The sequence below is a fragment of the Bos mutus genome, chromosome 6, assembly GCF_027580195.1.
Source record: "Bos mutus isolate GX-2022 chromosome 6, NWIPB_WYAK_1.1, whole genome shotgun sequence".
NCBI classification, from domain to species: Eukaryota; Metazoa; Chordata; class Mammalia; order Artiodactyla; family Bovidae; genus Bos; species Bos mutus.
The window spans coordinates 30,736,645-30,763,773 of NC_091622.1; the positions used below are offsets into that span (position 1 = coordinate 30,736,645).

Genomic DNA, 27,129 nt, shown 5'->3' on the forward strand with positions numbered 1-27,129 from the left:
TGGTCAGGCTGGACCCCTAGTTAGCAAAGTACCTTGGACTCGTGTTTAAACTTGCTGGTTGCCAAAAAGAAACTTCTTCAGCTTTCTGTGAAATCAAATAAGTTTCACAAAGTGTGGTGAGCCAAAGTCCTCCACCCAATAAAAGTGGTGGTGGTGTGAAGACAGAATGTAAGATAAAATACAAAGCAAGCTGTTTAAAGCATATAAAGTTCTAGAAAGCACGGGCAGCGTCGCAAAAGACTAACCCGATTTATCTATCTTCATTTCTTTAAGAAATGCTGCCTCTTTGTTTGTTTGGGTGATATTAAGCATGTCTAACTTGCACACATAGTTGATTCCTTTGCTAGTATCTTGGATACTTGGATCTGACTGGAAGGTAGAAGCTAATTGCTAATAATGGAGAGAAAGGAACCAGTCAGCATGGCAGGAGTGGTCTGGCATATGGGGAATGAGCACTCAGAAATACTCAATATTCAAGTTTCCAAAATATTAATGAGATTATAGCAACCTGCAGCTATACGTTACAGCTTGTTAATGGAGTGTAAGAGAGCGAGCTGCCAAACGTTTGTTATGCAAACTCCATAGCAGAACCTTAAAATGGAAATGTGATTGGACATCTCTTTCAAAGAAATGCCAGCGTTAAAAGAAAGAAATAGAATGAAGGAAAGAAAAGAGGTTGAAGTCCTCGTTTTAACTTTGAGCACTTAATTTATTGCAAAGTAATTTGGCTTTTTTATGCATCTCTTGATGGGTCAGAAGAATTCATCCTCACTTTTCAATCAGTGTGATATAGAATTTCCAATCTGATATTCTGTATGGCTATTCTTGAGAGCAGAAATGGAAAGTGACTCCACTGAATGAAGCTGGCATTTTCTCCACTTCATATATAATGCCACTAACATTTAAAAGTATAAATATCTGACTGTCATTGTGGTACAAGGGGCAGTAGGTGGGAATCCCTGAACATTTACATAGCTGTAGCGCCTATCCATCTATTTTCTTAGAGAAAGTCTGTGGGCACATTGACATAGTGGATGGGAGTAGAAAGCTCCAGTTCTGAATATTGACATTTTCTAGCTGTGTAATTTTGGGACGAGTCAGGGACAATAGTTTCCTCATTTATAAACGATGTGGAGGAAGATGTTCCTGGTGTCATTTCCGTTGAAATTTCCAGGAGTCCATAAGAAGAAAAGAAATAACTTTTAAGAGTCTTTTAACTCTGGTTAACACCAAAGAAGCATAAATAGCTTTGGAAAATGAAATACAGACTGTTTTCTTTGAGAAAAAAACCCACAGCTTTATTTTTTCTTCGTCTTGTCCTTCCCCTACTGATTCATAACGGATAAAACAATTCTAGGTTCTCTTCTCCATCCACACCTGCGTGCAAACAAACCAAGCCAAATAACTATAAAAATATGTGTATATTCATCCTGCAAGTTTGCCGTCTGTCTATGCCTGTTGAGTCTGCTGATTGAGAACAAAATGGAAATGTGTTAGAAGCAATCGCTTGATTTATTCAACAGTCCGAAGATTCCTGATGTTTATCAGGGAGCACAGCAAACTCATTGGGTGCAAAAGGTTATCTAAGGGTCAGGTGCATTGTTTCTGCCTCTGGAAAGTGTCACGAGCCACCACTTTCTCTGAGAGCTGGCGAGTCTTTGGCTTCCCTTGGTCGTCAGCTTCAGGCGAAAGCCATGGATCCCTAGGTGGTCAGTTATTAGTTTGTTCCTTGATTCCCTGCTCAAGACCAGAACTTCGTCCCTTCGCGTGCATTCCTTTTCCTGCAAACCCAGTTTGTGGTGCTTTCCTTTTTTCAAGGTGCTGGCGGGAAGAGAATTCAGGAGCAGTTAAACTAACCTTCTCTAACTTCCCCCCTTCCTCCAGCCCGCTTCCCTGTTGTCACAATTTATCTCAACGTAGACACAAAATACAAAGGATTTGGCTTAAAATCAACCTCTCCAATCCGGCGGAGTTTAGCCAGTGGAAATTCACCCAATCTTTAATAAATAGTTTTACTCTCAACGTTTGCCAAGAACATTTTAAAAAGTCTGCTTTCTACACACATACTTCATATTAGCTTTTTCTAAATCTATGATCCTGAGACCCAGGATATATTTTTCCTGAGAATGGTGAGGTGAGTGTGAGTGCAGTCTTTAGTTTCTGCCACTGACTAAAAAATGTAGTTAAACATTTTCAACATAGGCATTAATTTAGAAGGACAAGATTAAAGCAAATATCATCTTCACTGGAAGAAACAGAATAGTTTGGAAACAAAAAAGTGTAGCACAACCATTTCCTAGGATGACTGCAGTTTTCTATTTTTTGAATCAATGGGCTCCAATACCCCTTTCCCATCAAGTTCTTTTCCATTGTTCTCTTTTCCTCTCAGTGGCTTCCCTACTCCCCCCAACCCTGCCCCCGCCCCCTACAAAGAAGAGAGAATGAGAGAGCAGGAGGGAGGAAGGAGAGAAAGCTTGTGTTGTGTATTTGAACTTCGGGGCGGAGGGGAAAGCTTTCAACTTGGCTAAAGTTTTTATGAAGTGAAATAGCTAATCCTGGTAAAGTTCACTACTGGCTAGATCCTAGGAGATCTCAGACTCCTTGCAGAGGTTGTTGGGAATAGGAATAAGGAGCACGGAAAGATCCTGGGAAGATTCTAGAGGCAAAATTGTATTGAAAATTTGGGAAAGGTTTTATCTCATCATTTAATTATTGACCCAATCGCTTTTCTGTATTGGATTACTTGATGCTACAAGGTTTATAACGGAATTTTTTTTCAAAACTCGTGGTTCACATAAACTTGCATTTAATAGAAGACAGTTCAAACATTCAAGGTCATTTTAAACTGTTTTTATGCTTATATTAGAATGAAATAAGTAACTGACAAGTAAAAGTTATTTTCACATTTATTTTTATCATTTTGCAAAAGGAATACATAAAACAATGGCAGTTGGCTTTGCTAAATTAAAATAAAATGATCTCGAGTAGAAAAAAGTAAAAAAATGAATCAAGATAAGTAGAAATGGTAGCAAACACTCAATAATAAATATGTCTTCTGATATTAAAGCAAAATAAAATTGACCAAATGCTTTTGACACTACTGGATGTAGGTTATTTACTTATTTTTTAAAAACAAACATTTGTAAAGAGCATAAGGATCATAAGTGGCCGTATTAAAAATAAAAATAAAAAACTGGTCTGCAATTGGCAGTTGAGTTTGTCCCAGAGCCGCAGTAGTGGCGGCTGATAAAGTGCGTGCGCCAAGTTTCCGAAAAGACGCCAAGGTTCTCTCGCGGTCCGATATATATACTGGGTATGCTTATGCAATATATAAACCTCAAAGTTCATTGTTTTCCAACAATTCCATAGTCAAAACTTATTCACCTTGGAAGCATTAACTTTGCGTTTCACAATGAATTTTGGGAGACAACTTCGGAATACTCACTCTGCCACACGTGAGTGCGCGCAACACACAAGGATGGATGCCCAGGGCATAAAATAAATTAAACACAAACCAGCGACAAAGAAGTAGATTCGATGTTTTAGCAGCGTATTGGCAGCAGAGAACTAGAATAATGTTGCTATGTATGAGTACATATAATTAAACCTTATCTATCTACAGGAGGAGCAGAATGTGGGAGAACAGAACACAACTTTTAACAGCAAGCATTCACCGAACAACATGGACGATAGGAAGTTTGGGATAGCTGCGGCTTTTGCAAACCATCAAATGTAGCTGCCATCTGAAGCCAAGTCGTTGCTAAACAACGACCATCACTTAACAAAAATTAAAAGGGTGCGGGGATCTTTTACCGCGGGGCTCTCCGTGCACTGGAAAAGGGTGATTTTGTTTCTGTCTCAGTTTTCCGGGTTTTGGACACCTTCCTAACTTGCCTCATCCGAGTCACTGTAATGGGAATGGGGGGAAAACTCCCCGTCGCTTCTGTGGGATCGGGGGGAAGTTTTGCTACTTTCCTCCTGCACTGGCTGCAGGATGCCCCCAGGCAGCGAAGGCGACAAGTTCTTTTGCGCCATCATCGCCGTCAGGGCGCTGTCCTCGAAAGTCGAGAAGTGCAGAGCTTCCAGCTGCACAGAGTAACCGCCGGCGGAGGCCGGGGCCGAAAAGCGAGTCCGGCAGCTGCCGGGAGGGGTCGGTCGCTGAGCCCCACCCGAGGCTGGCGACGTCCCCGCTGCGGTCGCGGTGCCCGCGCCTGCTTCGTAGGGGGCGGCGGCGCGAAGGTGGTGGTGGTCGCTCTTGCAAGATGCTGGTGGCGGCGGCGGCTGGTCTCCGCTGCTGGGGGTTTGAAGCAGCTCGGACAAGGCGTTGATGTAGATCTGGGCCATCTGCAGGGTCTCGTACTTGGACAGCTTCTTGTCGTTGTTGAAGGACGGGATAACGTTGCGAAGCTGGTCGAAGGCGTGATTCAGCCCGTGCATCCTGCGTCGCTCCCTGGCGTTGGCCGCCAGCCGCCTTTGCTTCTGCACGCCGTTCACCTGTTTGCTGGAAGGGGCGCGCTGGCGGCTGCAGCCCAGCTCGTCTACCACCACCCCGCCTTTCAGCTTGCACAGCTGTTCCCGCACTTTCACCGGTCCCGGGCTCTTGCTGCTGCCACTGCCGCCGCTCCTTCTCACCAGCTCCCCTCGGGCGTCCGCCTCGTCCCGGGGCGCGGCGGCCTCGGAGGCACCCAGCTCTGGGGAATGGAGCAAGTACTGGGCGGCGCGTGCCGTGCAGATGCCCTGCAAAGTGGGAGCCAGCCAGGCGCGTGGGTCGGTGCTGTCCAGGAGGGACAGCTCGGCCGGGTAGACCGGATGCTCTCTTGCCTGCAGGGTCGCAGGAGGCTGGGGTGGCGGCGGCTGCGGGAGGTGGTGCGGCTGGGGATGGCGATGGTGGTCCCCCAACTCCTTCACCTCAGCCCACTCTTCTGCATGCAGCAGGCGGGACATTGCACTGCAGAGGCTCGGAGGCTCAGGGTCGGAGGAGGCACTGGCAAACAAGCTCAACCAAAAACCCCTTCCCGGGTCTCTACTGCAATGTCTAGTTTTTTTTTTTTTCCTCCTCCTCGACCCTCCCCCACCCACTCGGAGATCACACACCAGGTCGCGTGCAACGAAGCTTCTCTGGTTGCTGAAGGCGCTGCGCCCCTTTAAAAAGCGGCACGCGCCAGTGTGTCTCCCCCCGCTCCTCTCCCAGCCCCCTCCTCGCGCCGGTCGCGTGTCTGCTCAGCCAATGGAGGGCGCGGGCAGGCGCGTGCGAACAGCCAATCAAAGAGTTTTACACCCGGAGAAAAGTTCCTGCTAGTGGAGCGCTTGGGCGGCGGCTCCAGGTTTTTTTTTTTTTTTCCCCTTCTCTGTTAAGTTCTTAGATTCATATGTTAATTGAGGGTTGTAATTTGACTCCAGTGTTGTGTCACCCCGCCAGGGGCTGGGGTGCGTGAGCGGTTGCGGAGCGGACTCTTGGCTGGAGCCCGAGCAGACTCGGGTTAGAAGTGCGCAGCCACCGGGCGGGTAAGCGTCCCCGGACGAGGCTAGACGCGCCTGGGATGAGGAGGGCTCTCGCGGAAAGGAGAGAAATCCGTTTGCCTTTTGCTTCTTCACTCTGGGATCGCAGTTCGCACCGTTTGTGCCCACACGTTTAAAATCTCTCATATAGAATATGGCATGCATAGATATGCATGTAATATATACATGTATCTATGTATAAATATTTCATTATGTATTCATAGATACATAATTGCTAAATGTCATCCACCATTTAAAATCAATGTTGGAATTTTTTTTTTAAAATATTGTCTCTGAATATGTTTTTCATTTTTCACCTCTCGCTCCAGATCGACATTATGTAGTCTCTTTCTTAATGGAAAGTAAAGCTCTGGTACGGTTATAGAATGTACCAAACTCCAAATCCCCACCCCCACCCCAAATCCTCTCCGTTCTCCTTTCCCAGCACCCCGAGGCCAGATAGGATGGTAGTCTGCAGAAATCAGAGTAGTTTTAGGGAAGGGATATTGTGTCGTTTGAACACCCACAGTAGGACTTCATACTAAATGCGGAGCAAGGGGAGGGGAGTGGCGAAAGAACAGGCTCTTGCGTTCCGGGCAATTCGGAACACCCTCATGGTAAAGAAGCCCGGAGTGGTCTGATCTGACTCAGGAGCCCCAAGTTTAATACGGCACGAGGCTTCTCTGGCAAACACCTAGAAACCACAGCCTAAGTCACTGCTCCTCAGATCAGTTAGGGTGTGCTCTCCCCAACCCCCAACCCCAGCCGCAGCCGCCGCCTGGCGGAGCGCTGAAACCCGGGAGGTCCTGGGCGAAGCTTGGAGGCTGTCTCCCAGGTGAATATCACCCTCCCTCCGCGCCCGCAGCTGGGGCCTCGGGTAATCATGCCAAAAAGCCAATCAGAAACGCCCCAGGCCCAGGCGTGCCCATGCTGGCGCCCAACCCTCCTCCACTCTCTTCTGCACCTTACCTTCCTCAAGCGAGTGGGACGCAGCCAGCTCGGGCTAGTGCTGTTTTCCACTTTAGCGGTGGCTGTCCTCCGTAAAGGAGTTTCGTCCTCTGGAAAAGATGCTGAAGAGAAATGCCGGCAGAGATGGCCCTTGGAACATAGTTTTGCAAGTGCCGAGAAATGACTGAAAGTTGTTCTCGCTAGTATTCACAGGGACTTGATCTAACCTGCCATTTAGAACTCCCTGGACAAAAGAATCTCTGGGACTAGACTAGATTTAGTTTTGAGTGATGGATGGATAGATAGATCGATTGATCTATCATCTATCTTCTGTAGCTTTTTTTCCATCAGGTAGGCAGAGGAAGCTAGACATCTGAGTTGGAGGTGGAAGCATGAGGCCCAGGGCATGGGATTGGAATCTGAGTTTCATGAACTGGGTACCTCTGCAGAGGCTTTCAGTCTTGGGATGTCAAACACTACCTAATGTAAGTGTCTGTAGGGGCTGGATAGTGAGTGGCAGAAGCAGCTGAGTATTGCATATGGCAGTTTAAGCAGAAAGAGAAGGGCTTTTCGGTGCTGGACAGCTGGATTAGTTAAATATGTGTGCCTGCTCAGTCGTGTCCAACTCTTTGCAACCCCATGGACTGTAGCCCACCAGGCTCCTCTGTCCATTGGATTCTCCAGGCAAGAATACTGGAGTGGGTTGCCATTTCCTTCGCCGGGGGATCTTCCCCACCCAGGGATCAAACCCAAGTCTCCTTCAGCTCCTGCATTGGCAGGTGGGTTCTTTGCCAGGGAGCCACCTGGGAAGCCCGATTAGCTAAATACAGAAGGACTAATAAAAAAAAAGTAAGCATTTGAGGAAAATAGGAGTAAGGTTTCTCACTGTCAGAGAAGGGAATTACAAATATGGAAATGGACAAAGCTGTAGTGTTGAATTTGAATTGGATATTTTGCTATGAATTTATGGTTTTCAATATGTATAAATAGATACCGGAATAGAATAGATATAAATGTGGAGTGTATGTGCATTCATATATATATATATATATATATATTCCTAGTTCTTTTCATTCTCAGGGCTTGGGATCAGCAATGAGCATATCTAGCTATCAAATTTTACTTTCCAAATAAATTGCCCACTAAACAGACCAGGGTTCTTGGAAAAATGAACTAATTCCAGGGATGGTAGCAATGTTAATTTCCTGATTTTGATGGCTTTATTGTGGTTATATAAGAGAAGAGAACGTTCTCCTTTTCAGGGACTACTCACTAAAATATTCAGCTTATTCTCAAATAGTTTAGATAAAAAGGTTCCTTGCATTATGTTTTCAACTTTTCTATAAGTTTGACATTCTCTTGAATAAAAAGTAAACACACCAAATAGGCATATTTAATTTGTTCTTTGCATGTCTAGTGTTACCAGTTCATGTCTAGCCAAGCATTATACGAGTGCTGGGGCCTGTAGTTATTGCTGAAACTTTAAGTTAAACGTTGTTCTGCCCAGCTACAGTAGAGTATGTATTCAATGGGTTTATGAATTCTCAAGTTTTAATGACTATTCAATTCATAAAAGTCAAAAAATATTTCTCAAGATGTGCCCCAAATTGAATATTAACTTGAAATGTACTCTTTTACAGGTTATTTAAAGTAAAAATTTTAAATCTTTACAAATTCTCCTAGGCAGTGTTGTGATCAGGTTACAAACATAAGAAAAAAAAAGAAAAATCAAGCAACCAACCAAAGGAATTCCCATAGCCCCCAGAAGTATTGTTTTCACTACTGTTTATAGCAATTATGAGGAAGAATTAAGCATATCCCATCATTCCTATGTGAATGGCATTTCAGAGCAATCAGATGGTATTGCCTTAGTTCATGAGGAAAATTTCTTTTCAAACTAATTCCATCTAATAAGGATAGAAGAAATAAAAGACTTAGAAAATTCATCATTTCACAACCCCTAATGAAAATTTTTATTTAATCGATAGCAATGAATGAAACAATTAGATCAAGGTTTGTTGGGGGAATTTGACAATGGATGTATCAGTCTGTCACCATTGGAACCCATTCATCAATCATAGCATCTTTCAGAGTAGCACATGGTATTATGTGCTTCCTGATTTTTCATGTATTATGAAGTACTCATATAATTAATATAATTGATTATATGGACAAGCTCTATACAGTCAGCAAAGACAAGACTGGGAGCTGACTGTGGCTCAGATCATGAACTCCTTATTGCCAAATTCAGACTTAAACCGAAGACAGTAGGGAAAACCACTAGACCATTCATGTATGACCTAAATCAAATCCCTTATGGTTATACAGTAGAAGTGACAAATAGATTCAAGGGATTAGATCTGATAGACAGGATGCCTGAACAACTATGGAAGGAGGTTCGTGACATTGTATAGGAGGCAGGGATCAAGACCATTCCCAAGGAAAAGTAATGCAAAAAGGCAAAATGGCTGTCTGAGGAGGCCTTACAAATAGCTGTGAAAAGAAGAGAAGTGAAATACAAGGATAAAAGGAAAGATATACCCATTTGAATGCAGAGTTCCAAAGAATAGAAAAGAGAGATAAGAAAGCCTTCCTCAGTGATCAGTGCAAAGAAATAGAGGAAAACAATAGAATGGGAAAGACTAGAGATCTCTTCAAGAAACTTAGAGATACCAAGGGAACATTTCATGCAAAGATGGGCACAATAAAGGACAGAAATGGTATGGATCTAACAGAAGAAGAAGATATTAAGAAGAGGTGGCAAGAATACACAGAACTATGCAAAAAAGATCTTCACGACCCAGATAATCACAATGGTGTGATCACTGACCTAGAGCCAGATATCCCAGAATGAGAAGTCAAGTGGGCCTTAGGAAGCATCATTACAAACAAAGCTAGTGGAGGTGAAGGAATTCCAGTTGAGCTATTTCAAATCCTAAAAGATGATGCTGTGAAAGTGCTGCACTCAATCTGCCAGCAAATTTGGAAAACTCAGCTGTGGCCACAGGACTGGAAAAGGTCAGTTTTCATTCCAATCCCAAAGAAAGGCAATGCTGAAGAATGTTCAAACTACTGCATAATTGCACTCATCTCACACACTAGTAAAGTAATGCTCAAAATTCTCCAAGCCAGGCTTCAACTGTACATGAACTATGAACTTCCAGATGTTCAGGCTGGTTTTAGAAAGGCAGAGGAACCAGAGACCAAATTGCTAACATCCACTGGATCATCAAAAAAGCAAGAGAATTCCAGAAAAACATCTACTTCTGCTTTATTGACTATACCAAAGCCTTTGACTGTGTGGATCACAACAAACTATGGAAAATTCTTCAAGAGATGGGAATACCGGACCACCGAATCTGCCTCCTGAGAAATCTGTATGCAGGTCAGGAAGCAACAGTTAGAACTGGACATGGAACAACAGACTGGTTCCAAATCAGGAAAGGAGTACACCAAGGCTGTATATTGTCACCCTGCTTATTTAACTTCTATGCAGAGTACATCATGAGAAGCTCTGGGCTGGATGAAGCACAAGCTGGAATCAAGATTGCCGGGAGAAATATCAATAACCTCAGATATGCAGATGACAAAGAAGAACTAAAGATCCTCTTGATGAAAGTGAAAGAGAAGAGTGAAAAAGTTGGCTTAAAATTCAACATTCAGAAAACTAAAATCATGGCATCTGGTCCCATCACTTCATGGCAAATGGATGGGGAAACAATGGAAACAGTGACTGACTTTATTTTGGGGGGCTCCAAAATCACTGGAGATGGTGACTGCAGCCATGAAATTAAAAGATACTTGTTCCTTGGAAGAAAAGTTATGACCAACCTAGATAGCATATTAGAAAGCAGAGACATTACTTTGCCAACAAAGGTCCATCTAGTCAAAGCTATGGTTTTTCCAGTAGTCATGTATGGATGTGAGTTGGACTGTGAAGAAAGCTGAGCCCTGAAGAATTGATGCTTTTGAACTGTGGTGTTGGAGAAGACTTTTGAGAGTCCCTTGGACTGCAAGGAGATCCAACCAGTCCATCCTAAAAGTAATCAGTCCTGAATATTATTTGCAAGGACTGATGATGAAGCTGAAATTCCAATAATTTGGCAACCTGATGAGAAGAACTGACTCATTGGAAAAGAGCCTGATACTGGGAAAAATTTCGGGCTGGAGGAGAAGGGGATAACAGATGATGAGATGGTTGGATGACATCATCGACTCAATGGACATGAGTTTTAGCAGGCTCCGGAAGTTGGTGATGGACAGGGAGGCCTGGTGTGCTACAGTCCATGGGATCGGAAAGAGTCGGACATGACTGAGCGACTAACTGTACTGAACTGATGAAGTGCTCAGACTTCTATGAAGTATCCTTAAAAAAAAAAAAAAAGAAGTGAATCTGAGTTTAAAATATGGGGGATATCATATTGGGCTTCTGCGGTGGCTCAGTGGTGAAGAGTCCATTTGCAATGCAGGATCCACAGGATACACTGGTTCAACCCCTGGGTCAGGAAGATCCCCTGGAGAAGGACCTGCCAACTCACTCCAGTGTTCTTGCCTGGAGAATCCCATGGATAAGAGGAGCCTGGGGGGCTATAGTCCATAGGGTCAGAAAGAATTAGACACAACTGAAGTAACTTAGCACAGCATAGCACACCATATTAAGTTTAAAGGACATCACGAAAAATGCAAAGAGACAACAAACCCACTTCGTGTAACATTCTATAGAACAAATGTTCAGTTTCCCCAAGTCTGTGGCATGAAGAAAAGAGAGAGGTGAGGACTGTTCTTGATTAAGACAGTCTCAAGATATAGCACCAAAAGCAATGTGTGGACCTTGTTTGGATTCAGATTCAATAGTAAAAGGATCATTTTAAAGACACTTGATGAAATATGAATATAAATGCAGTATTATGTGATACCAGTGAGTTATTGTTAATTTTTTCTAAGTATGATAAAGGCAATGTGGTATCTAAAAAGTTGTGCATACCTTCAGAGTCACACTTATATATATATATATGTGGGTAAAATAACATGCCTATGATTTGCTTTGAAGTACTTTGTGAACAAGATCAACAGTATAAAAAAGGAATAATGAAGCACATGTACACAAATCTTGATAATCACTAATATGGGTGATATAATAAGTCAGTAGACCATTATTTGAACATGAAAATTTTCATAATAAAATTCTATTAGAAGTTCAGTGGCATCTCACTGTCTATCATACATCAACCACAGAGTCCAGCTTTTAATTCTCAGTTAAAACTATGTCCTAACCTATGTTTCTAGACTGAGATTTCATTATTCCTTTTGCACAGCTTCTCATATTTATTTCAAGGATCATCTATGTACATAAAGATCACTTGGGATATTCATTAAAAAGGTAGATTCCTGGGCCCCTACTAAATCTACCAAATCACCTTTTTGAAAGGAACCCAGAACTTGTATTTAAAATAAGCACCCCAAGGGTTGTCCCACTTTGAGAATTATTTTTCTAGACAATTTCCTGTACTCTATTCAGCTAGTTTATAGTTCTCAGAACTTGTAATTCCTGTCACCACAAACATGCTAATCCAGACACCTATTATCTAGTTCTACTTACTAGAAGGTAAGCTAAGTTTCAAAGTCTAGACTAAATGCTTCATCCTCTAAGAATTCTTCTCTTCTCACCTCTGGGATTACCATTCATCTTTCAGCAAGGAGATGAAAGCAAGGTGACTTAGGGTCTACTATTACACTAAAGGCTTGTTAGAGCTGTTCGCAGTTACATTTGTTACAGTTCCTAGGTTTGCTTAAGTTTCATTGACCACTAGGAACTGTAAACTCCTTCACAATTTTATAGTATCTGTATCAGTTATCTATTGCTCCATAATAAATCCACCCCCAGCCTCAGCCTCAGTGGTTTATACAACACACATTTACTACATCACACTTTCTGCGGGTAAGAGATTCTGGAGCTGCTGAGTTGGGTGGTTCTGGCTCAAGATTTTTCAAGAGGTTTTACTGAAAATATCAGCTCAAGTTTTAGTATCTGAAGGCTTGACTAGGACTGGAAGGGCCACTTCCCAGATGGTCCCTTCACAAGGCTTCAGAGTTAGTGCTGGCTGTTGGCAGTAGGCCCAAGTTTCTTGCCATGTGGATCTTCTCATACGGCTGTTTGAGTGTCCTATGGCATATGAGCACCTTGCTCATTCAGAGGAAATGATTCAAGGGAGAAAAATGCAAGCTTCAGTATCTTTTAAGAGGGCTTCTGAGGTGGCTTGGTGGAAAAGAATCCTCCTGCCACGTAGGAGATGCATGTTCGATCCCTGGGTTGGGAAGATCACCTAGAGAAGGAAATGACAACCCACTTCAATATTCTCGCCTGGAAAATCCCAAGGGCAGAGGAGCCTGGAGGTCTATAGTCAATAGTGTTGCAAAGAACTGGACTCGACTGAGCACGCGCACATCTTAGGCCATTTTTTTCTTCACTGAAAGTGAAACGCACAGGACTTCCTCTCAACACTGTCTTATTGCAACAGTAGCCTGTTTTTGGCTTGCAGACATAATGAGTCACCCTATCCACGAACCAGGCCTCAGTTCTTCCTTCTTTGTTAGCTGTTCCTTTTCTGTTACCTCATTAGAGGTGAGACATTGATGAAATGGAGTAATAAAAGAGTCTGGGACACCTGTTCATGTAACTTACTTATGCTCTCTTGAACTTATTGGGTCTGATCCAGAATTACTATTTCCATGATATGATGGATGGATATTTTCCCCTCCCCTCTCCCCCTGTCGAACTTGTAATTAATGAGATATCCAGATCAAAGTGAACAGCCTCAGTTGCACAGCACTTAATATTCCTTCATTAAGAGTTCAGTCTCTGCTAGAGGCCAGTAGCATCCAAGATCTGTTTGGAATGGTGGCTAGTTCTGTGCTTCAGATGGCATAATCTTGTTCCAACGCCTTAGAAGTCTGTGCTATGACTCTTCTACTGGGGCTTACAAAAGACCCTAAATGCAACCTTATGTTCCACAAATAGCTCCAGCACCATAGAATCTGCTGAATCACATGATGTCATGGACAAGGAGGTTTATTCCACAACTTAGATCTGGTGTAAGCTCTGCTCAGAACTACTTGCTTCTGAGTCAGTTGTCAACTGATAAATAAGTCAGAGCTGTATGACATGTGCTTTCTCCAAAATCAAAAAAGGACTACCAGGCATTATGCCTGTTCCTTTGGGAGTATCTTATTAATAGTATGTCACATAGTTCTGAAATTCTAAAACTTCACCACTCTGGCAGGATCTTGGATCTTTGTAATGTACCTCACAAGGGTATTTCTTTTAAAGCTACTTCCTGCTCCAGTTAAAGTGATGTCATCACTAGAACAGACCACCATGAGTTTCTGCAGAAGTTCCAGGTAAACCAAGTCCTTTTATCCTGAGAATGTTAACATGACCCTACAATGTGGAGATTCCTTAAAAAACTGGAAATAGAACTGCCTTATGACCCAGCAATCCCACTACTGGGCATACACACAGAGGAAACCAGAATTGAAAGAGACACTTGTACCCCAATGTTCATCACAGCACTGTTTATAATAGCCAGGACATGGAAGCAACCTAGATGTCTATCAGCAGATGAATGGATAAGAAAGCTGTGGTACATATACACAATGGAGTATTACTCAGCCATTAAAAAGAATACATTTGAATCAGTTCCAATGAGGTGGATGAAACTGGAGCCTATTATACAGAGTGAAGTAAGCCAGAAAGAAAAACACCAATACAGTATACTAACACATATATATGGAATTTAGAAAGATGCTAACAATAACCCTGTATGCGAGACAGCAAAAGAGACATAGATGTATAGAACAGTCTTTTGGACTCTGTGGGAGAGGGAGAGGGTGGGATGATTTGGGAGAATGGCATTGAAACATGTACAATATCATATATGAAATGAATCGCCAGTCCAGGTTTGATGCATGATACAGGATGCTTGGGGCTGGTGTACTGGGATGACCCAGAGGGATGGTACGGGGAGGGAGGTGAGAGGGGGGTTCAGGATGGGGAACACGTGTATACCCGTGGCAGATTCATGTTGATGTATGGCAAAACCAATATAATATTGTAATGTAATTAGCCTCCAATTAAAATAAATAAATTTATATTTAAAAAAATAAATAAAGCCACTTACTTAGGTTAAAAAAAAAAAAATGGAATGCACTATTATTCATTCCAGGTGAGTGTGAACTGCTGCTTATCACCCTTCCTGCTAAATCCTCCGGATCAATAGCTGCATGATGAGTGCAACAGTTGCCAGGTGGCTGAGATGGGGCTCCCCCTCAGTTAGGTTCACAGTAGTCTATTATCATCTACTGTGATTCATCTGATTTTTGCAGGTGTCAGAGTGACCGATGAGATAGGGACATGGTGGAGACCTCTGCTCTTCCATCTGGTGGTGCACACCTCTGAGAGTGATACTCAATCTCCAAGTTTCCATCCAGTGTGTGGTATTTTTCTCATTTACTATCTAGGAGGGAGTGTACTTTCAGAGACTTTCACTTGGCCTTCAGAGCTGGCATTATAGCATCTTTAAACCTCTTCCTCTCTGACCTCTGTGCCTGTTGTCACATCCCCTTATTTGAGTCTGACTCCTGCCTCCTTCACCTCAAAGAACATTGTTATTAATCTGGGCACACCCAGATACTCCAGCATAATCTCCCCATCCTGAGATTCTTAGTTCAATCACATTGCAAGTCCCTTTTGCCAGGTGAGGTAATACATTCACAGGTTCCTGGAAATTAGGATGTGGGCACCTTGGGAGGGACCACTAATCATCCTAGCGCTGCTGCTACTAAGTCACGTCAGTCGTGTCCGACTCTATGCAACCCCATAGACGGCAGCCCACCAGGCTCCCCCGTCTCTGGGATTCTCCAGGCAAGAACACTGGAGTGGGTTGCCATTTCCTTCTCCAATGCATGAAAGTGAAAAGTGAAAGTGAAGTCATTCAGTCATGTCCGACTCAGCGACCCCATGGACTGAAGCCTACCAGGCTCCTCCATCCATGGGATTTTTCAGGCAAGAGTACTGGAGTGGGGTGCCATTGCCTTCTCCAGATCATCCTAGCGCACCATCCATCTATTGTGTCCCTGGAAATACTGTGGTCTGTCAGCTATTGCCACAGACCCCTGGGGGTCAGGGTCCCCGATTTTCATTCTGGCTTAACTTCCTGGTGTAGGAATTACACCCACCTTGACACTGACAGGTAAGTGGCACCACCTGGCCTCTGCTCTTCTGGAATCCTCTCTTTTTGTCAACTCCGATGAGCTTATTCCATGGCAGATTTCCTGAGTGTATATCCTAGCTAGAAAAGGACAGATTCACTGCATTTCTTAACAATGATACTATCCCCACATTGGCACTTCCTTTTTGTTTAAAACAAACAAATTGACTGTATTGCTTATTCCAGGAGCTTCCTGCAGGACCCACCAGCTTCATAGCCTCATAGCTTCAATAGGAAGCATCAGCTGGCAGAGTGCACCCTAGACTGAGCTCCTCACCTCAGAACTCTCATTTTTCTTTGTTTACTCTAAATTATTACATCATGACCCTTCCCTAGCCCTAGTCAACCTCCACCCCTGTCCCAGCGTGGAAAGACCTGCCTTAAACCAGATTTCACAGTCTCAATAATTATTGTAGCCTTACTTATTCCCCTGTGTACTGTGTTGTCAACACATTCATTTTTGATTTAGTGAAGAGAGTTTCTTCTTTGGCTTCCCTGAGAAGCATGGTAGCTAATGAATTCTCTGGTCTTAAGCATTAAATCCATTCAAGTGTATCCCTCTTTTATAAGACTTTCCTCCCTTTCCTCAAACTGTGATGAAGCTGTTCTGGCATTTCCACCTTATTTACTGTAGGTCAACATTTCTTCCAAGTTTAAGAAATCCATCTCAGCATAATATTTGGACCTCTAGGATGTAAAATCCTGAGTGATGGAAATTCCCCTCAGTATTGCAGAACTTCTGGAGTAGTTCCTTTGCTTCCAAAATAAGAACAGTACTTCCCCAAGTGGGCCATGCTGAGACTTGACCCTAGCTTTATGCCTACAAACTATAAGAAAGGTGGAGCCAATTTTGATGAAGGCAAGTATTATCTGGTGAGTCATCTTACTCATGTGAGGTCTCTGAATGGTCCTCAGGCAAGGGGAGGTGACTGTTCTTGAGTGAAATAAAGGGTCACTTGAGGAGACCTAGATGGTTCAGCAGAACATAAAGGGTTCTATATGTCTGCTTTTCATCCTCAGTTTCTTACTTCTCTCTCAGGGTCTCAAGTTTAGCATTAGTCAGCTTGCCAGGGCTGTGTAGTAACAATACTCTGCAATTCGGCTACTCTTATAATATGGTCTAATTCTCAGCCTGTACCGGCATTAAATGTGGATATCAGAGTTTTCTGGATTTTGCATTGTGTCCTGAGGTGATGGCTGACTAACTTGAGCCCCCCATTTTCTTTCGGTGGTATATCTGTGGTACTTCACCCGACATATCTGCAGTCTTTTACTGCAATCACTGTTACCATATCTCTCAAATGGCAGAGATATTGCACAAGCTCAGTGTCTCCTCTTCTTCCTGCATCTGGTTCCAGTTCATCACAGATGAGACTGTTAGCAATAGTGACACTACAGCCTGCCAGGGGTCACCGCAACCCACTTATTGCTGACAATACACCCTTGGCTGCTATCTGGCCAGGAAGTGATCCACTTCTAGAAACCCATCTGAGGTTATGCTTCCTAGACCATTTCCAGTATGGATTATTTTAGTTTTGATTCTCCCAAAAGTTAGATCTTTAGACAAGAATTCACATTGCGGTAGGATGAGTGTTTGTTTTTAAATGATTTGTTAAATTATTCATAATCTATGTCTATGTTTTATGTATATGTGCTATATTTCTCAATTAATTCCTTAAATCTCCCCTTGTCCTATGTGACAGGATAAGTTGGAGATGAATTAAAACTTAAATATAAAAATGGGAAATTATAAACATATCTAGAAAGTGATGCAAGTAAGTGTTTTACTGACATCAGGCTAAGTAAGCATTCTATGCATAAAATCACTGGAAGATTCAATAATTAATGAAATAATTTAAAATGTTAAATTAACAGTAATTTTAATAATAAAAGAGTTCCACAAACAATAGTACATAAAAACTGAAGGAACATTTTTCACATACAAAAAATCATAGAAGTTAAAAGTAAATGATAAATTGGAAAAAGTATTTGCAACAAGTTTTACACACAGTGAGTTAATAGACATAATATAAAAAGGAATTACTAAACTTGATAAGAAAATGTCTAGTTCCTGATAGAAAAACAGCCAAAAGATAAGAGCAGGTAGTTCATGAAGGAGTAGTAAAAATGATTCATAAAGATGAAAAACATATTCAACCAGGAAATGCAAGTTAGAACAATAAGAAAGTTCCAGTTAACTGTTTCAGATTGAACACACAGATACCTCCCTCAAACATCATTAATATAACAGAAAAAGGACACAAAATATATAAACCCATGGAACGAAGAGAATGGCTAAAGAGACAATAACAAATGAAAGATGTCAACTGGAAATAGATGGACCAGTGATCGTTGATTTAGCAGAACTGAGGAAGCCTATAACTTAGTCTGCAGGGAAAGCCAAGGAGAAGACTGATTCCGCCCTAGTCCCCACATGTGAAGTTGTTGGAGGCACCAGGTATCTGTAAAGGCAGGGTTGAAAGAGGAGACACAACCTACTGTGCTATTGGCGTGCAGGCAAGTCAGGGCATCTCGATGTTTCTGAGGCTCTTGTAACACCTCTTTTCATTCCAAATTGAGCTTCCCCCCAGTAGAGAAGTAAAGAGTAATGGACATTTCATTTACTTTTATGGATGCTTCCAAAATATTTTCATCAGTATGACTGTTACTGAGACAATTTTTGTGTCTGTTTTAAAGACAGTATCCCTGGATGCATTATGCACATGATCAGGTGGTAATAATGACACTCTTGGCACCATTTGAATATAAATTTCAGAAAGCCTCTTTACAGGGAAGTTTCTGAGTTACGATTCTGATAAGCAGTTTAATTTAGGAAAACATAGTAACAGTTCTCTGGGATACTTTGTGGAGAAGACAACTTTCTGGAATTTATTCAATGCGTATGTACTGAGCACTCTCTATGTGTGCAACAAAGCAACAAGGCACACAAACGTATGACTTGACTCTTGCTAAAATCTGCAGCGGCTTCTGGAGTCTCTTAGGTTGAAGATAAATTTCCTTAGTGTGGCATTTAAGACTCTGCATAGGTGGTTTGTATCCACCTCTAGGACTCTCCTTCCACCTTTCTTACCTTTGTTTTCAGAGCTCCAGTTCCTTGGACCTGTCTTCATTACATCAGTCACATTGGCTTTTAGTTCTCAGATGAACTTTGCTTTCTATGAAGCAATGAAGGATGCTAGCTGGTCTCTCTGCCTGATGTGTTCTATCTTCCCCATCTCTATCCCCCAAACTTCTTCTCATTGTTCTTATTTTAGCAAAAGCTTTTTACTTCTTCCTGTAAACCTTCTCAACTAGGTCAGTTTTCTTTGTTATACACACTCATTTTATCCTTTCCTTCAGGGAATTAATCCTTGGTAAGATTATTGGTTTGATATATTTTTCTCATCCTGGAGTGTGAACTCCATGATTTTGCTATGTGATGTCTATCACTTATCATAGTATCTAGAAGATGGATGGCTTTCAATCTACATAAATTGAAGGAAAGAATGTCTTCAAGGAGTTTAACTTTACTAGTTCCTTCAAAATACTGCTTAGTTGCTGCCAAATTTTGATCTAGTAAAAAAAATGCAGATTTTCAGTTTACAGAAATTTAGCTTTGTTGTGGTGAAGATGGGAAATTTGAGATTATAATTCCATTAGGGACTGCTGTGACAGAGATGGTACTACATCTTCCTGTTGTAATTTGTATATATTTTGTTTGAAATATATTTTATTTAAGTAAAGATCTGCTTGCTTATTTGGCTTGGTCATTCTAGAATATTGATAGTAATCATCAGTATCTGGTTCAGATACTAACAGGTAACTGTTAGCTTTGAAGAGTTCTTTATAAATTCTGGACTTTATAAAGACCATGAAAAGACTCCATAGAGAAGAACTGAACTGACACAAAAGACAAGAGCCAACTGCAATTTACTAGGCAGTCAATTTCAGTGTAAATATATATACATCATCTTGGGAAGGACACACAGTGATGCTCCTCTGTAGTCACTTCCAGTCTCTCATGCTAGGGAGCTTGTGATCTCTCTAAGTACCATTCAGACTGTCTTCTTCATTCTTAACCTGACGGCTGCAATCCACTGACTTCCTTTATTTCCCACACGTATTCGTGTCTTACTAGGTCCAGTTAAAAAAATCAGCCCTTGTTGACAACAGGAGAGGGTTCTTAGTCTGCTTGCAAGTATTCAGAGTTCAGTGTTTAATTACAAAGCTTCCCCCAGCTCCCCACCATTGTGTGTACTGGCCGGGTTCCATCTACTGCTGGAACTTCTAATGTGATTTTCTGAAAAGCCTGGCATTCCTGCCAGCAATGGGGAGTGGCTGATCTCTGCATTCAGATACCTCTTTCTGCGAAACGCTGCCTACACTTTTCTTTTCTGTCCCGTGCATTGTATCTCACTCGGCAGTGTGTCTGCATCCTGATGCGGGGCAGTGAGAGAACTGAGTGCCTCTTACAGAGATACAGTTTGCAGATGAAGGTTAAACTGCAATGCTCCTTGTGTGTCATGAGTAAACATCCCCTCGGCTGTCCTCCCCTGGTGTTTGGCTTTAACTGTTTCCAGCTCACTAACGTGTAACCTATGAGGGGATAGCCTTTCCCTCTCACATAGCCTTGGACAGGCAAGGACAGACAAACTATTAAAGTCATTCATTTTTATTACCAATTTTAATCACCAAAGAAGGAATTAAAATTCAACCAGGGAAATTATTTAATGAGAAATTTTTATTGATAAAATAATTTATCAAAGATTTATGAAAAAACTAAAACTCTCCGAGAAAGCAAATTATTTCAACCAAGATGGTAAAAGGTATGTCTGCAGGTGAGGAAGGGTTTTCTATTTTGGGCTGGTTATGTAAGAGAGATCGGTGATACTCAGGATGTTACTTTTGAAAAAAACAAACCAAACAAAACTAGGATGTCATATTGCAACTCATAAGAAAGGCTACTGTAAGATAGACATGGCGCGGCTGTAGGTGACTCCATTTCCTGCCCAGTCGTATTTGTCCTGATACCAATTCCAACATCTTAATCTGCTTCTCAATTTGGATCAGTCTATTCTTCTTTCTCAGTTACCATGACCTGAAGATCATCTTGTTTCATATGCTTGGTCTGTCATTTCAGCAACAGCTTTTCTTCCTGGCATGGGCCTGCTCTCCTCTGGGTCCTCTGGCTCAGTGCCTCTGACCTTGGGTGGCTGGGACTCTGAGTCTCCCTGGCTCTCTTCCCATAGCAAGTGGTGACTGTAAACTATAAAACACTGTTTTAATTATCTTTGATTTTTTTTTAAGTCTTAAATTTTAATGTTACCGCCTAAAGAAAGGATTTGTGAATTTCTCAGTTCACTGAGTTGGCATATTAGATTCAGCTATTCTGACATATAGCTAGGAGAAGACTGTGAATTATTTTTCATCACATTTAAAAACATTTTGGAAATTGACACAATCAGTGTTTTCCCTAAAATTCCTCTTTCCTTGCCTTGAGAACCTGAGGAATGAGTTATAGTTGAAATTTCCTATTTCAGACTTAAGATCTTACTTCAGAGATTCTAGGATGCTAATTCTGTCTCATCTTTTGGTATATAATCATCATTCCCTTCACTCAAGAGATCTTTTATAGAAACTTTATGCTGTCCCTGGAGGTACATGCTAATATGTTCTTAGTTTAGGAGAAGTATATTTTATGTAGAAAGATGAAATCATTTTTTTTTTCCCTTAGAGGATGGCTGGGTATCAATGGCTCCATAGATACTTTATTTAGACTTCTACTCAGGACCAAAATAGAGTCAGTGTTTCAAACTGGGATAGACTACTTCACTGAGATTGGACTCCAATTAGATTAGTCAATCCAAAATCCATTTTGAATCACCAGAAACAGAAGGCCAGGCTAGGGCTTGGCCTTGTGGGTAGGATAAGAAACAGGGGTGGGATTCCTCACTGGTGTGTGTGTGTGTGTGTGTGTGTGTGTGCATGTGTGTGTGTAAGGGGGATACATGAGACTTGTAAGCCAGTTTATCAGTTTATCACAGGTCTGTTAGACAGACAAGGAGTAAACAAGTCAAAATCAGAGAGATAAGAGCCAGGTTGGCCTTAAGGATAAAGTGTGCTTAAGGAAGGGATGTGTCACCAAATCTTTGCTATAAATGAATGTCTAGAATTTTCCCTTGCCAGCTCAACTATAATAGGTTGAGCAGTAAGGGGTTGCTTGTGTTTTGTTTAAGTGGGTCAGTGCCTCCTTGTAACAAAGTCTTCTCATTCTGTCTTAGGAGATAAGCTCTCCACTGGCCTGGCTGGTGATTCCTTTAGTAGCCAAAGCCCAAAGGACTCCCTGAATCATGGCTATCTGGTTAGTTCTCTGGGGCCAAGAGAGACTTCTCTACTATGGCCTTGGGGAAAGCCTTCCATCAAGAGTGCTGACTGGTGTCTAAGTCCAGTGGTGTGTTAATGGTGGAATGGCTATATGGCAATAGGGCCCTGGCTTTGGTCCTCTGAATTATATCCTTGTCATCTTGTGAGGCATCAAAATCCTTAGACTGAAGCCAAATATCCAGGAGGGCACACACTTCATCATCTTTGTACCATTCACTTGCATGAAGGTGGTAAGAAAACTTTTTCTGGTAAAGTATAATATTGTATTTGGTAGGGAGGAGGAAGAACCCATGGAAAATGGAGGTGATAAAAATAACAAAGTTACATACATTTTCACATACATTTTCACTTGATTCTCACAACAACCCTGTGAGGTAGGTATAGTACATGTTTCCAATTTTACTTTGCAAAGAAAGACACCAAAGACTAGAGAGTTTAAGTGATTTGTCCATAGTCATGGTAAGTGCCAGGACCCAGTCTCCAAGCCATGTCTTCCAACTTCATAGCTTGATTCCACCTATGAGCAGCTATGACCTGAGGGCTACCAGTTTGATGACAGAATGGGGAAGGCGCTTAGTAAGAGAGTACCGAACTTACTGAAAAGTCAGGTGGCTTAGAAACAATTCATTAGTAACCAGAATCCATATGATCACCCCTTGCAGGGGTTCCCCCGGGGACTGCTGCTTGTTGGCTTGAATTTTTTGGGTTGCTTTGGCATATTAGGAGACCATCTGAGGCAACCTGGGCAGCTAGGAGCTTCTTGGGTGGTCCAAGATCAGAGATGTGGGAATTCTCGTGGTCATCCCCATCCTGGTCTAGCACTCACCATTCTGTTTAATTGTCTGACTTCCCCATTAGAATGTAAAGTTCTGAGGGGCAAGCACTGTAACACAGTCACCACTGAACACTCAGAAGTCAATGTTGTTCTGGGCACATAACATATCATCATAAGAATTGTTTGAATTCACAGGGAATTAAGATGCTTCATGAGATGTTTCCATACTTTACTTGTAAGAGACTGGTTTGCCCAGAAGAGGTATTATAGATGAAAGCGGTGCTGGGTATAGGGAAAACTCAGTTATTTCGATGGTGGGTAGTACGCACAGGCACTGCTATTCCAGGGTGTCATCTCATGATCCAAATGATCTTTGTCTACAATGACAAATTTACTAGATGTGGATTCAGACTGGTAGCTCTACATTAGTCAGAAATCCATGCAGATGTAGGTTTTTGATGGGCACTAGGGGTAAAGGCAATGTCTCTTGTCATGGAGAAAGATGGTTCATTTTGGTAAATATGAAGATACTATTGTTTTAGTAATATGGAGAGAGCTCAGTGATAAAATTCTCCAAAGATATTTAATCACAATCACCAGTGGCTCAATAAAGTCTGGGAGAGGCCTCTGTCTTTTTTTCTGGTTCAGTTCTGCCAAGGCACATTCTCCTCAGTCCTCCATGTCGGTCTTCTTGACAATTTGGCCATCAGAAGTCCCAGGACCCACAGTTTACACCGTTTAACCTTGAACAGGTAGAAGCTGGAGGACAAAGCTGCTGTGGTCCAGACTTGGACCCCAGTGTGAGTGCTCCTGACGAGGACACATAGGCAAGAAGTCCACTGCATAGAAGCACCCCTCCAAGATGAGTGGGTCGGCTCCGGTAAGACCCCACGACCTGTGGCTAAAAGCAGTAGTCACCTTGTTGCTCTTCTATGAGTGGATTACAGCAAAAATTTGTGGATGTCACAAGCTGGTGAGTTCAACTTCCTTGAACTGAGTAAGAATTTTTAACTTAGGATATAATACATCAGCTCACCAGTTTAGGGCACTCAGGATCAAGTGGGTCCTGAAAACAATAGGTGGGAAAAAGGTCAGCAGCCCTGGTGCTGCTAGAGGTTATGGGTCATCTAGAGGTCCTCCCAGTTGTGATGACTGGTGCAGGCCATGACTGGATGCCTGGCTTCTCCAGGTGCTGGTGCCAAGCTTCAAACATGGTCTTAATGGCCAAGCATTCCTTCTTTCAGATGTTGTAGTTTCATTCTGCAGGGATGAAGCCTGTGGGAAATAAAGCATAAGAGCACATCAAGGTAGAGTTCAGATAAGGTCTGGCTTTCCATGGTCCTACCTCTAGGAATACTGCATTGGCTCCACTTTAAAGGTCCCTCGTAAGCAAAGTGGAGCTTAATGACAGCCATTGCAAAACTCACAGGACTCCAAGCACCCAAAGAAAGCAGAGCATATTGCCTGCTGGTTCCATAGAATCTGTTTCAGGAAGGGGCTTGGGGTTCACCCAGGATACATTGGGTGAACTAGATGAGGCCTTGGATATCTTCACCAGAAAATAAAGTCATCATCACCCTCAAAGGAGAGTCAGTAGAGATTTCTACTGGTAGAAATCTTAACTGTCTCCTTAAATCTTGAATCTCTGATCTTGACTTTTAATTATAGTTATAATTTTACAGCATAAACTTTAAAACACTAATAATTAGTGATTAGTATGGGACTTCCCAGGTGGCACAGTGGTCAAGAGTCCTCCTGCCAATGCAGGAGGTACAAGAGACCCGGGTTCGATCCCTGAGTCAGGAAGATCCCCTGGAGTAGGAAATGGCAACCTGCTCCAGTATTCCTGCCTGAAAAACCCATGGACAGAGGAACCTGGCGGGCTATAGTCCATGGAGTCGCAAAGAATAGGAAATGACTAAGCACAATTAATGATAAATATATAAATCTTATTATAGTTGTAACCTTTAATCAATTTGATGTTGTTAAATGCATTTTAAACAACCCACTTAAATAGATGCTTTAAAGAAAAGAACTTCCCTTTTTCTTAAAATCCAAGGGTGTAGACCTCATAATTCAGCCTTTGAATAGCAGAATCATATAAATTTAGATCAACAGAAAGATCCTTGAATAAAGGCACAAAGCAGGAAGCTTAACTCTGGGCAGCTTCAAGGGATCACTGTGATCTTTCCTGTATGTTCTTTTTAGAATTTGTGCCCCAATTTTTTGTTTATCAAAATCTTTGCTAATGTTATAGAATTTAGAGAAGAGTAAATGTTTCTAAAAATTATTAGTGAATTGTTAGCACTTACCAGTTAATTGAGTTAAATAACCAGTTATTTCAGCAATTCACATGGTTTGACTAAGCTTAAAATAGAAATCAGCTCCAAAGACTTTTGAAGACTTTTCCCAAAGTAAGCTCAGTGAACACTAATTCCAAGAAATGGGTTTTGTCATTAAGTAGATTTGGGGTACACTGAATAATTTCTACCTCTTTCGAAGACTTGAGTAGACTCATTTTACAGACTCTAGGAAGTCTTGTAGTAAATAATCTTATTCAATGATGTTTAATTCAGTATATCACCAATACTTCTAAGTTTTTGAGCAATTTTTATTAGCATTTTATAGAACTTGTAGAACAAAGCAATTGTTCCATTTGCTATATGGAACAAATTTTAGTGAATTCTGGACTAGAAAGTAATGTAAAAAATACTTATTTTTAAAATCGACACTTTCCCCATTAAAAATAAATTAATTACTAATTATCTGTTACTACAGTTGTTTTAAAATCAAGTTGGCTTCTTTGGAAAACAGGAAATAAACTTGCTTAAAACATGAATTCTGCCCTTAACAGGCTCAGAATCTGATTAGAGATCAGTCTATGATACACAAAACAATATCAAACACCAGAAAAATCCACAGAACCAAGTACTAAGTTAAGTAATGCAGATTAATAGGTGTAATCGTTCTAGGGATGAAGATGAAGTATTAGAGTAATGAAGGAAAAAACCATGGAGGAGGTGAGACTGGTTTTGTGGTGGTGATAGCTAGAATTTTGACAGGTCAACAGCAATTTTACTTAAGGGCAAAAATACACAAACTTTGAAGGCCCTATGGCTCCTGGAAGCATGAAATAGTGTGACCAACAATACTTGTTACACTGCAGTCATTTAATTTTAATATATCTTGAGGCCTTCCTGCTCAAAGACAGAATGTTGGACAGCAGTATAATTTTTTAAAAAAAATGTCTCCTATACTTTCAGAGTTCTTACCTGGTATATTTTAATAAGCTGCTTAATTATCTATTATCTGTGATAAATCTAATTGATGACAGGGAGAATATATTATTTATTTGCATATCTTTGGAAACCAGTTATCGTTGTATCCCTGATGTCTGGTCCATGGTAGGCCTGCAGTGAATATTTTTTGACTATGTGAGGAAATCAATGAAAAAATTATACAATAGAAAATAGGGAGGGATTCTATGTGTACATAAAGACTGTTTCACTATGTAGTACAGCAGAAACTAACAATATTGTAAAGCAATGATACTCCAATTAAAAAATTTTTAAAAAGAATATAAAAAACCCCTCTAGATATTATATCAGGAAATACTGGGTAGAATTAGAATGTGTAGGCTATTGCAAACCAGGCAGAGGAGTGGGGAAGAAGGAATCAATAAAGATTTTTAACAGTGGTGGACAGAAAGCATTGTTTGTGCAAAATCATACTATTAGTGATGTACAGGGTGGACTGAAGTAAAACTAGGTCAGGGGATCAACTGAAATTATTGTTAAAGCAATCTAGTTACAAAGAAGTAAGGTTCTGAGACCAAGGCTCTAAGAATGGAAGAGAAAAGGGCACAGTGTTGAGTGGATGGATCTCTGATGCTGACTGATAAGAAAGATCAAGAAGCACGAGTGAAAGATGTTTTTTTAAAGTATAATAATAGCTAAAGCTTATTTATTAAGGGTTATGCTGGGCACTTTGGTTTAGTCTCTGGTTCAATCCCATTTGTTCCCTACAACAATCCTGAGATAAGAACTATTATTGTCTCTGTTTTCCTGATAAGAAAATGGGTTAGACAGGTTCAGAAATTTGTTCAAAGTTACACTGTTAGTAAGTAGCATCCCACCTCCGAGCCTGTGTTCTCAGCCCTGGTCATCTCTGGAGAAGAGATGGATGTTTATTGTTTTCACAGAAACATTTGAAGAAGAGATGGGTTTTAGATATTTGACTTTTGAGATGATTGTGAGA

General features: G+C 41.5%; 1 protein-coding gene across 1 annotated transcript; it reads right to left on the reverse strand.

Annotated features, from left to right (window-relative positions):
• Positions 1 to 3,885: 3,885 nt before the first annotated feature.
• ATOH1 (atonal bHLH transcription factor 1) lies at positions 3,886 to 4,944 on the reverse strand. The gene has a single exon (XM_005905411.3). The coding sequence runs from the start codon at positions 4,942 to 4,944 to the stop codon at positions 3,886 to 3,888; it is 1,059 nt and encodes a 352-aa protein (XP_005905473.1).
• Positions 4,945 to 27,129: the final 22,185 nt, after the last annotated feature.